Genomic DNA, 12,689 nt, shown 5'->3' on the forward strand with positions numbered 1-12,689 from the left:
ATGCCATAACCAACTTGGTTGCTGTCTACAGTCTGCATACCCATCTCTGCAGGTGACAGTTCTCTTATCACTTTTCCCCTGTCCTACCAGGTGAATGTGATGCCCTCCGCCAGCCGGGTGATCCTCTTAGAGAACCTGAACCGCTTCTGGCCCATCATCCAGATCCGCATAAAGCGCTGCCAGCAGGTGGGGCGGGGGAAGAGGCCAGGCTGAGGTTTAGGAGGTAACACATGGTTACCACAGTGGCTGGGTTCTCTAACATTTGAGGTCTAAGGTTTTAGCCATGGTTCCTCCTTGGTCTGCTTGGGAGATGTCTGAGGAACCTGTTGAGTTCCAGAGATGTGGGGCTGTCCCGAGCAGCTCTAGGGAACTCAGGGCATGAGACCTGGCCTCAGCAGTACTTAGTGGCTCAGGTGGCTTAGGTAACAGATAAATCTGTGCCTGTTGCAGGGTGGCATCGACACCCGGGTTCGGGGTGTGGAGGTCCTGGGCCCCAAGCCTACTTTCTGGCCACTATTCCGGGAGCAGCTGTGTCGCCGTACATGTCTCTTCTACACAATTCGGGCACAAGTCTGGAGCCAGGACATTGCAGAGGACCGCAAGTGCCTCCTCCAGCTCTGTCCCAGGTGGGTGGGCATGAGGAGGGAAGATGGTTAAGGGAAAGGAAACTATAAGAAGTAGGTGGTGGGAAATGTACTTCTGTGGGTGTCTGAAAGGTAAAGCTGCAGCCTGGACAGCAGGAGGAAAGTGAACACAGGTGAGAAGTATGTGCAGATATGGGAGAGCTGGGGAAGAGACCGAATGTGGGGTGATTGGGAGTTGATTTTTGCTTGAGTGGAGGCCTCAGGGAAATCTGTGCCTTTAATCCGTAACTGTTTCTTCTCAGACTGAACAGGGTTTTACGCCACGAGCAGAATTTTGCTGATCGCTTCCTTCCTGATGATGAGGCTGCCCAAGCACTGGGCAAGACCTGCTGGGAGGCCCTGGTCAGCCCCCTGGTGCAGAACATCACTTCCCCTGGTAACCATCCTGACACTTGGCCACACTAACCAGCTCCTTGTAGTTGCTCCCAGGGATCACCTCAGTTAATGCTCTTGGTTCCTATCTTTATCCCTGAAGGCATGTTACCTCAATGGTCCTCTCTCCTTCCTGCCCCAGGGACTGCTCCCTGAGACTGGTATTTGAATCTTCCCCTCTATCCTACCTCACCCTGTTAACATATCTGCAGACTCCAGCTGAAGCCAGCTTTCATGAAGGCAGGATTAGGGCTCTGCTGCCCCCAAAACCTTTTTGTATAATTGCTCCTTCTCCCTCCTCCTCCTCCCCAGGCTATCTGTTCCCCCATTTTCCATGGTGATCTGTTCCTGACCTATCTTCTTTCAGATGCAGAAAGTGTGAGCTCGCTGGGATGGCTGCTGGATCAGTACTTAGAACAAAGAGAGAGCTCTCGGAACCCCCTGAGTCGAGCTGCATTCTTTGCGTCTCGAGTTCGCCGCCTCTGCCAATTGCTGGTGCATGTGGAGCCTCCTCCTGGGCCTTCTCCTGAGCTGTCTACTAGGCCCTGTAAGTCCCAGCCATGGTGATATCTGGCTCTTTCCCCCTCCCTGGATTTTACTCTTCTTACTGCTTGCTATTGGCCTTTGCAGGTCCCTCAGACCTCCTAGCCTTTCCATGGCATCAGTATCCAAGATCTGTGGACTTACCAAAAGGCTGAGATGAAACCCCTTCCTTTGCCCTCTGTCTCCACAGTCAGCAAGAACAGTAAAGATCAGGATCGGAGCTCTGCGCCTTCAGCAGTTCTTCCAAGCAGCAGCCTGAGGAACATAACCCAGTGCTGGCTGAGCGTGGTACAGGAGCAGGTGGGCAGAAGTCTGAGAAGCAGCAGTCTGAGGAGGGGAGGGGCTACCCCTTGGATGTTATTTCTTGCCCTTTCTCCTCAGGTCAGCAGGTTCCTGGTGGTAGCCTGGAGGGCCCCAGACTTTGTGCCTCGTTACTGTGAACTCTATGAGCACTTGCAGAGAGCAGGCTCAGAGCTGTTTGGGCCTCGGGCAGCCTTTACGCTGGCTCTGCGTAGTGGCTTTTCTGGTGCCTTGCTGCAGCAGTCCTTCCTCACCACTGCTCACGTGAGTCCTGCCAGCCTACCAGTCCACAGGGCTGTGAGCTCATGTTCCATGTTGCATCTCTTTCTGCTCTGCCCTTTCACCTCCTTTCACTTCCCATTCTCCTGCTCTATTCCCTCGTTCATGGTTTGCCTGGTGTCCTTTTCACTGCCCCCAGATCTGTGAGCAGTTTGCCAGGTACATTGACCAACAGATCCAGGTTGGCCTGATTGGTGGAGCCCCTGGAGTGGAAATGCTGGGGCAACTTCAGCAGCACCTGGAACCCATCATGGTCCTTTCTGGCCTGGAGCTAGCCACTACTTTTGAGCACTTCTATCAGTGAGTGCAGGTCTGAGAGGTGGGGAATGGGAGGCCTAGACTCTAGAAAGGGGGAAGATTTGAGTCTTAGAGGGGAGATGAGGGAGGGGGCAGTGGGGAGGAAGAGATTAAGATATTGAAATGGCCATGCACTGGTAGAAAGGGAGTGGGAAGGAAGAGGTGAAGTAGGGCCTGTGACCCAGGTAGGCTGCAACAGAGGAACCTACATTCTGGAGAGGGAGGCTGGGCCTGGGCCATGCTGGCAAGCAAGACTGAGGGTTGGCCTGGCTGTGTGTTCTGCAGGCACTACATGGCGGACCGTCTCCTGAGCTTGGGCTCGAGCTGGCTAGAGGGGGCCGTGCTGGAGCAGATTGGCCTCTGCTTTCCCAACCGCCTCCCCCAGCTGATGTTGCAGAGCCTCAGTACCTCTGAGGAGCTGCAGCGCCAGTTCCACCTCTTCCAGCTCCAGCAGCTTGACAAATTGCTCTTGGAGCAAGAGGACGAGGAGGAACGGGGACTAGAGGAAGAGAAGGTAAGAACAAGGGGAAAGAGTGGGAGAATAGGAGAGCAAGAGAAGACTGGACCAAAGAAGGAAGCCCAAGGGCCCTTGAAATCCTTCTATCCCTCAGGAGGAAGAGGAGGAAGAGGAGGCTGAGAAAGAACTATTTATTGAAGATCCAAGACCAGCAGTTTCTGTACTGGTCTTGTCACCACGCTGCTGGCCGGTCTCCGCACTCTGCTACCTGTACCATCCCAGAAAGTGCCTTCCCACAGAATTCTGTGATGCCCTTGATGGCTTCTCCAATTTCTACAGCCAGAGTGAGGAGCTAGGGAGAGGAAATTGGTGATTGGGGTGAGATTCGGGGTGGCAAGACAGGAAAAGGAGAGGACCTTTGGATGGACTGTGTAGATACTAAGGAAAATACAACAATCTCCTAGGGAAGGAAGGATGAAAAAGTGTGGATTGTAGCATCATTAATTTCTGCTCTCATCGGTTCAACTTTCTATGATTTGTTCTGTTTTCTTTTTCTAACTTCAAGTTGCATGCTTACTTAATTTTTAGTCTTTTCAGACTTCTTTCCAGATAAAAGTATTTAAGGCTATTCATTTCCCTTTAAAAAAGACTTCTTAATTGGGGTATAACTAGTATTCAGTAAAGTATACAAATCTTAATTATAAAGTTTAATGAATTATTATGTCCATATACACCCACATGCCCACCCACCAGATCAAGCTGCAGAACATTTCCAGCACCCCAGAAGTCTTCCTCCTTTATGTTCCTTTCCAGTCAGGATCTTCTTCCAGTGGAAACCATTATTCTTCCCTTTATCACCATAGATTTTTGCCTATATTTGATCATCATATAAATGGAATCACAGAGTATGTATTCTGCTATGTCTGATTTCTTTCATGTAACGTGATGTCTGTGGGAGTTATCCAGGTTGTCAGTTGTGTCCTTAGTTTGTTCTTTTGTATTGCTCAGTCATATTCCATTGTATGAGCATATTTACCCTTTCTGCTGTTGATGGACATTTGATATGTTCCATAAGTTTTTATTATGTAGTATTTTTATTATTGTTTAGTTCTAAGAATTTTCTAATTTTCATTATTATTTCTTCATTGATTAGTTTTTTAGAAGTATATTTTAAAATTTCCAAACAAAATTTTCTTTGTTTAGTTATCTTTTTGTTTTGGAATTCTACCTTCATTCCACTGTAGCCAAAAAACATGGTTTCTGTGATTCTGAATCTTTGCAATTTATTGAGACTTCCTTTATAGCCTAGTAGATTGTCAGATTTTATAAGTGTTTCATGTATGGTTAAGAAGAATGTATATTCTTCAGTTCTTGTATTCTACATATTTCACTAAATTGACCTTGTTAATTATACAGTTCACCTCTTCTGTAACCCTGCTGATTTTTGTTTACTTGATCTAGTGCTGAGAGAGGTGTGCTAAAATCTACCATTATGATAGTGAATTTTTTTAAACTACTAATCATGTCAATTTTGCCTTATGTGTATTTTTTTGGCTATATTATTATATACATGTTTAAATCATTTAACAGTGCTATCCACTAGGACTATCTGCAATGATGGAGAAGTTATTTTCTGCACTGTTTAATGTGCTTAGCTATTAAGCACTTGGAATGTGACTACTAGGGAATTGAATAATTTTATTTAATTTTAACCAGTTTAAATTTAAAGTCACATGTGGCTAGAGACTAACAAAATGAACTATGCAGATTTAGAATCTTCATGGTAAATTAAATCTTATTGTTACTATGAAGTGACCTTCCTTCTTTCTAATAAAGGTTTTCTCTTAAATTCTATTTTTTTCTGGTATTAACAGTATACCAGTTTTCTTTAGTTAGTGTCTTTCTGGTGTATCTTTTTCTATCCTTTTACTTTTTTGATTTTTGCCTTGAGAGAAGTTCTCAATCTTTCTTATTGTGGTAAGATATGTCTAATGTAACATTTGCCATTTTAACCATTTTAAGTATACAATTCATTTATCCTTTTACTTTAAAAATTTTTTTACTTGGAAATATAATTTCAAATTTACAGAAAAAATATGAGAATAATATAAAGATCACCCCCATACCCTTTATCCAAGTTTACCTTTTGTTACTATTTTGTAACAGATGTTAATTTGCTTTTATCATTTGCTCTTTGTATATGTATACATGTATGTATGTGTACATATATGTGTATATATAGACACTTTTTTTTCTGAACCATTGAGAATAAATTGCATATATGCTGGCCCTTCACCCCTAACTAAATATTTTAGTACATATTTCCTAAGAATAAAGGTATTCTCCTACATGTCCACAGTTCATTTATTAGTTTCAAAAATTTAACATTGGCACAGTACCTTAACCTATTTTCCATATTCCGGTTGTCCATTGACCCAGAATGTCTTCTGTGACTTTGTTTTCTGTCCAGGACAGGATCCAAGCTAGTATCACCTGTTAAACATATGTTTAACAACATACATTGTCGTATCTCTTTAGTCTCCTTTAATCTGGAACAGTTCCACATCCTTTCTTTGTCTTTTACGACACTGACGTTTTTGGACAGTACAGTCCTTTTAATTTTTTTTTTTTTTTGGAGGCTGGCACAGAGATCCGAACCCGTGACCTTGGTGTTACCAGTACCACGCTCTCCCCAGTGATCTAACTGGCCAGCCCTTCTCCTTTTAAATTTTTTAAATAGTTGCTCATTTTAAGTTTATATGATATTTCCTTGTGATTAGATTCAGGTTATGCATTCCTGAGCAAATACTAAGTAAGTGATGGAAGCACACGGTTTTCATCTGCCACTCGTTTGTGATGTTAATTTTAACAACCTGGTCAAGAGGTTATTTATTTCTTCACTGTATAGTTAGTATTTTCCCCCTTGCTACTATTAATAAGCAATCTGGGGGGAGATGCTTTAGAACTGTGCCAATATTCTACTCTCACCAGAATTTCCCCTGGTATGATTTTACTTTTAACTTTGCTATACCTTTATGTTTTATCCACATATAAATAGCTAGAGTTTGTTTTTTGTTCAATGTGACAGTCTCTTGAATTTTCAATTTTAGTTTATTATGAATATATTTGACTTTTGTTTCTAATCTCTTATGTTTTTGTTTACATTTCTTATATTTGAAGGAGAAGAATAAATTGAACACCTTTATACATATAATTCTACCCTGGATTTTTGTGTTTTTTCCTTTTCTTTCTTTTTGGATTGATTAATTTGTTTTAAATTCCTTTTTTGTCTCTATCAGTTTTGGAAGTTATGCATTCTGTTTCTGTAGTTGATTACCCTTATATTTTTAACCTGTATGAGTGACTTGTTAATACCACTTCCCACCTTTCAGAACAAGAGAAACTTATAAAATCTTAACTCCAAGGGCCAACTGGTGGCTCACTCGGGAGAGTGTGGTGCTGATAACACCAAGGTTGTGGGTTCGGATCCCTATATAGGGATGGCCGGTTAGCACACTGGGTGAGCATGGTGCTGACAACACCAAGTCAAGGGTTAAGATCCCCTTACCGGTCATCTTAAAAAAAAAAAAAAAAATCTTAACTCCAGCTCTAACTCCCATCTTACTTACTTCTGTTGTTCAGTATTTTAGAATTACCTTTTTTTTGGGGGGGGTATCAACTTTTATTTATTTATTTATTTATTTATATGGTTTTTAAAATTTTATTTTGTTCATATACAATGTGGCTGATTATTGCTCCCCATCACCAAAACCTCCCTCCCTCCTCTCTCTCCCCCCTCCCACCCAACAATGTCCTTTCTGTATGCTTGTCATGTCAACTTCAAAGAATTGTCGTTGTTATGTCTTCTTCTCCCCCCCCCGCTTTTTGTGTGTGTGTGAGAATTTATTTATTTATTTTTATCTCCCACCAATAAGTGAGAATATGTGGTATTTCTCTTTCTGTGCCTGACTTGTTTCACTTAATATAATTCTCTCAAGGTCCATCCATGTTGTTGCAAATGGCAGTATTTCATTCTTTTTTATAGCTGAGTAGTATTCCATTGTGTAGATATACCACATTTTCCATATCCACTCATCCGATGATGGACATTTGGGCTGGTTCCAACTCTTGGCTATTGTAAAGAGTGCGGCGATGAACATTGGGGAACAGGTATACCTTTGACTTGATGATTTCCATTCCTCTGGGTATATTCCCAACAGTGGGATAGCTGGGTCATATGGTAGATCTATCTGCAATTGTTTGAGGAACCTCCATACCATTTTCCATAGAGGCTGCACCATTTTGCAGTCCCACCAACAATGTATGAGAGTTCCTTTTTCTCCACAACCTCGCCAGCATTTATTGTTCAGAGTCTTTTGGATTTTAGCCATCCTAACTGGGGTGAGATGGTATCTCAGTGTAGTTTTGATTTGCATTTCCCGGATGCTGAGTGATGTTGAGCATTTTTTCATATGTCTGTTGGCCATTTGAATATCTTCCTTAGAGAAATGCCTACTTAGCTCTTTCGCCCATTTTTTAATTGGGTTGCTTGTTTTTTTCTTGTAAAGTTGTTTGAGTTCCTTGTATATTCTGGATATTAATCCTTTGTCAGATGTATATTTTGCAAATATTTTCTCCCACTCTGTTGGTTGTCTTTTAACTCTGTTAATTGTTTCTCTTGCCGTGCAGAAGCTCTTTAGTTTGATATAATCCCATTTGTTTATTTTTCCTTTGGTTGCCCATGCTTTTGGGGTCGTATTTATGAAGTCTGTGTCCAGTCCTATATCCTGAAGTGTCTCTCCTATGTTTTCTTTAAGAAGTTTTGTTTCAGGGTGTATATTTAATTCTTTAATCCATTTTGAGTTGACTTTAGTGTATGGTGAAAGGTATGGGTCTAGTTTCATTCTCCTGCATATTGATATCCAGTTCTCTCAGCACCATTTGCTAAAGAGGCAGTCTCTTCCCCGGTGCTTGGTGCCTTTGTCAAAGATCAGATGGCTGTAGGTGTGTGGGTTGATTTCTGGATTCTCTATTCTATTCCATTGATCAGTGTGTCTGTTTTTATGCCAGTACCATATTGTTTTGGTTATTATAGCTTTGTAGTATAGTTTAAAGTCAGGTAGTGTTATGCCTCCAGCTGTATGTTTTTTGCTCAACGTTGCTTTGGCTATGCGTGGTCTTTTGTTATTCCATATAAATGTCTGGATAGTTCTTTCCATTTCTGAGAAAAATGTCTTTGGAATGTTGATGGGGACTGCATTGGATTTGTATATCACTTTGGGTAGTATGGACATTTTCACTATGTTGATTCTTCCGATCCAAGAGCATGGGATATCGTTCCATCTTCTTGTATCCTCTCTAATTTCTCTCAGCAGTGGTTTGTAGTTCTCATTATAGAGATTTTTCACCTCCTTGGTTAACTCAATTCCTAAGTATTTTATTTTTTTGGTGGCTATTGTAAATGGGCAGGCTTTCTTGATTTCTCGTTCTGCATGTTCACTATTGGAGAATAGAAATGCTACTGATTTTTGTGTGTTGATTTTGTATCCTGCTACTGTACTGAAATCATTTATCACCTCCAAGAGTTTTTTTGTAGAGGCTTTAGGCTGTTCGATATATAGGATCATGTCATCTGCAAACAGGGACAGTTTGACTTCACCTTTTCCAATCTGGATGCCCTTTATTTCCTTCTCTTCTCTGATTGCTCTGGCTAGTACTTCCAACACTATGTTGAATAGGAGTGGTGAGAGTGGGCATCCTTGTCTAGTTCCTGTTCTTAAGGGAAAAGCTTTCAGCTTTTCCCCATTCAGGATGATATTGGCAGTGGGTTTATCATATATGGCTTTAATTATGTTGAGATACTTTCCGTCTATACCTAACTTATAGAGGGTCTTTGTCATGAATGAGTGTTGAATTTTATCAAATGCTTTTTCAGCATCTATAGAGATGATCATATGGTCCTTATGTTTGATTTTATTAATATGGTGTATCACATTTATTGATTTGTGTATGTTGAACCAACTTTGCATCCTTGGGATGAATCCCACTTGATCTTGGTGAATAATTTTACATATGTGTTGCTGTATTCTGTTTGCTAGTATTTTAGTGAGGATTTTTGCGTCTATATTCATCAAGGATATCGGCCTGTAGTTTTCTTTTTTCGGTTATATCTTTACCTGGTTTTGGTATCAGGATGATATTTGCTTCATAGGATGAGTTTGGGAGATTTGTGTCTGTTTCAATCTTTTGGAATAGTTTGTAAAGAATTGGTGTCAATTCCTCTTTGAATGTTTGGTAAAATTCTGCTGTGAATCTATCTGGTCCTGGGCTTTTCTTTGTTGGGAGCCTTTTGAGAACAGCTTCAATCTCCTTTATTGTTATTGATCTGTTCAGATTTTCTACGTCTTCATGGCTCAGTTTTGGGAGCTTGTGTGTGTCCAGAAATTTATCCATTTCCTCCAGATTTTCAAATTTGTTGGCGTATAGTTGTTTATAGTAGTCTCGAATGATTCCTTGTGTTTCAGATGAATCAGTTGTAATATCACCGTTTTCATTTCTAATTTTTGTTATTTGAATCTTCTCTCTTCTTTTTTTTGTTAGCCATGCTAATGGTTTGTCAATTTTATTTATCTTTTCCAAAAACCAACTTTTTGATTCATTGGTCTTTTGTATTGTTTTTTGGGTTTCAATTTCATTAAGTTCTGCTCTGATCTTAATGATTCTTTCCATCTGCTAACTTTAGGTTTGGATTGTTCTTGTTTTTCTAGTTCTTTAAGGTGAAGTGTTAGGCTGTTCACTTGCCATCTTTCCATTCTTCTGAGGTTAGCATTTAATGCAATAAATTTCCCCCTTAATACTGCTTTTGCAGTATCCCACAGGTTTTGGTATGATGTATCATTATTTTCATTAGTTTCAATAAATTTTTTGATTTCCTGCTTGATTTCTTCTTGGACCCATATGTCATTAAGTAGAATGCTGTTTAATTTCCATGTGTTTGTATAGTTTCCAGAATTTCGTTTGTTATTGATTTCTAATTTTAATCCATTGTGGTCTGAGAAAATACATGGGATAATTCCAATTTTTTTGAATTTGTTGAGACTTGATTTGTGACATAATATGTGATCTATCCTGGAGAATGATCCATGTGCTGATGAGAAGAATGAATATTCTGAGGTTGTTGGATGGAATGTTCTATAGATATCTGCCAAGTCCAATTGGTCTAGAGTATTGTGTAGATCTTGTGTTTCTCTGCTGATTCTTTGCCTAGATGATCTGTCCAACATTGAGAGTGGGGTGTTCAGGTCCCCTGCTATTATGGTATTAGTGTCTATTTCCTTCTTTAGGTCTAATAGAGTTTGTTTTATAAATCTGGCTGCTCCAACATTGGGTGTGTATATATTTATGATTTTTATGTCTTCTTGATGGATCAATCCTTTTATCATTATGTAGTGTCCCTCATTGTCTCTTTTTATGATTTTTAGTTTAAAGTATATTTTATCAGATATAAGAATAGCTACTCCAGCTCGTTTTTCTTTTCTATTTGCATGGTAAATCTTTTTCCATCCTTTCACTCTTAGTCTATATGAGTCTTTATGGGTGAGGTGGGTCTCTTGAAGGCAGCATATAGTTGGGTCCTCCTTTTTAATCCAGTCAGCCAGTCTGTGTCTTTTGATTGGGGAATTTAAGCCTTTTACATTAAGAGTTGTTATTGAAAAGTGTTGATTTATTCCTAGCATTTTATTGATTATTGTTTGATTGTCTTAGGTGTCTTTTGTTCCTTGCTTTCTGATTTACTGTTTGTTTTCTGTGTTTGTTGGTTCCTTAGGTTGTAGATAGCCTTTTTGTTTGTTTGTTTTCTCTTTATGAATGCCATTTTTATTATACTAGTGGGTTTTGATTTTTCTTGGGTTTTTATGGCAGTGGTAGTTATTTTTCAGGAACCAAACCCAGTACTCCCTTGAGAATTTCTTGTAAGGGTGGTCATGTGGTGGTGAACTCCTGCAGTTTTTGTTTGTCTGAGAAATATACTATTTGCCCTTCATTTCGGAAGGATAGCCTTGCAGGGTAGAGTATTCTTGGCTGGCAATCTCCATCTTTTAGTATTTTAAATATATCATCCCATTCCTTTCTGGCTTTTAGGGTTTGTGATGAAAAGTCTGATGTTAGCCTGATTGGGGCTCCCTTATAGGTGATTTGACACTTCTCTCTTGCAGCTTTTAAGATTCTCTCTTTGTCTTTGAGTTTTGCCAATTTGACTATAACATGTCTTGGAGAAGACCTTTTTGGGTTGAATACGTTTGGAGATTGTTGAGCTTCCTGGATCTGAAGATCTGTGATTTTTCCTATACCTGGGAAGTTTTCTGCCACTATTTTGTTGAATATGTTTTCAATGCAATCTCCTTGTTCCTCCCCTTCTGGAATACCCATGACTCAGATATTTGAGCGCTTAAGGTTTTCTGATATCTCTCTCAGATTTTCGTCAATGCCTTTGATTCTTTTTTCTTTTATTTTTGTCTGCTTGTGTTATTTCAAACAGCCCATCTTCAAGTTCAGAGGTTCTCTCTTCAAATTCCGCAAGCCTGCTGGTTAAACTCTCTGTTGTGTTTTTTATTTTGCTGAATAACTTCTTCAGCTTGGCAAGTTCTGCTACACTTTTTTTCAGGGCATTGATTTCCTTGTACATTTCTTCTTTCAGGTCCTGTATACTTTTCCTCGTTTCATCATGATGTCTAGCTGAGTTTTCTTGTATCTCATTCAGTTTCCTTAGAATTATCACTCGAAATTCCTTGTCAGTCATTTCAAGGGCTTCTTGTTCTATAGGATCTAGAGCTTGAGAGTTATTATCCTTTGCTGGTGTACTTTCTTGATTTTTCATATTTCTGGTATCTTTTCTTTGATGTTTATTCATTGTGGCAGGGGTTTTCACAGTCCACAGGTTTGACACTATTGACTGACTAAGATGTTGCTGTGGTTGCCAATTTGGTATGGCTACCTCAGTGACTGCTCAGTTGGCTACTAGTACCTTGCGTGTGTGGTTGCCTCAGGTCTTGGGCCTCTCCAGGGAGCCACCTCTCTGGTCAGCTTGGACTCTGCTGGGCTGCTGGATCACGCGGCAGTACCGCAGGGTGTATGGTCTCTGCTGAGCTTCCACCTCCCGTGCTGGACTTCTCCCTGTTCTGTGCACTGTGGGCCGGGCTGCTGGGATGCGCCAAGGCACCGCAGAGCATGTGGTCTCTGCAGAGCTTCCCCTTCCCCTGCTGGATGTCTCCCTGCTCCGTGCGTGCTAGGCTGGGCTTGGGATGGAGCCAGGTGGTGGTGGTGAAGCCTACCTGCTGCTGGATCACATGGCGGCCGCCCCCCACAGGGTATATGGACTCTATGGAGCTTCTATCTCCCCTGCTGCATGTCTCTGTGCTCCATACGCACTGGGCCGGGCTGCTGGATCGCGCGGCAGCAGTGTGGTCCCCGTGGAGTTCCCACCTTCCCTGCCGGACATGTCCCTGCTCCAAGCGCACTAGGCCAGGCTGGGAATGGAGCCGGGTGCCTGCGGTGAAGCCTACCTGCTGGATCACGCAGTGGCGGCCCCACAGGGTGTGTGGTTTCTGTGGAGCCTCCGCCTCCCCTGCCTGACATCTCCCCACTCTGTGTGCACTGGGCTGGGCTGGGAATGGAGCCGGGTGGCGGTGGTGAAGCCTATCTGCCAGATCATGCGATGGTGGCCCCGTAGGGTGTGTGGTTTCCGCGGAGCTTCTGCCTCCCCCACTGGACGTCTCCCCATTCCATATGCACTTTATGTT

The 12,689-nt window shown here is 41.6% G+C and overlaps 1 protein-coding gene across 3 annotated transcripts in view; it reads left to right on the top strand.

Annotated features, from left to right (window-relative positions):
• The window catches only part of CUL9 (cullin 9), a 42,074-nt gene that overhangs the window by 16,452 nt on the left and 12,933 nt on the right, over nt 1-12,689 (top strand). For all 3 annotated transcript variants that reach the window (XM_063097329.1, XM_063097330.1, XM_063097331.1), the window contains exons 18-26: nt 91-186; nt 451-626; nt 887-1,020; nt 1,384-1,563; nt 1,750-1,859; nt 1,941-2,123; nt 2,278-2,438; nt 2,721-2,949; nt 3,047-3,236. In XM_063097329.1, coding sequence (XP_062953399.1) covers nt 91-186; nt 451-626; nt 887-1,020; nt 1,384-1,563; nt 1,750-1,859; nt 1,941-2,123; nt 2,278-2,438; nt 2,721-2,949; nt 3,047-3,236 — 1,459 coding nt within the window. The remainder of the gene's footprint in view (nt 1-90; nt 187-450; nt 627-886; nt 1,021-1,383; nt 1,564-1,749; nt 1,860-1,940; nt 2,124-2,277; nt 2,439-2,720; nt 2,950-3,046; nt 3,237-12,689) is intronic.

This window comes from Cynocephalus volans, chromosome 5 (genome assembly GCF_027409185.1).
Source record: "Cynocephalus volans isolate mCynVol1 chromosome 5, mCynVol1.pri, whole genome shotgun sequence".
NCBI lineage: Eukaryota > Metazoa > Chordata > Mammalia > Dermoptera > Cynocephalidae > Cynocephalus > Cynocephalus volans.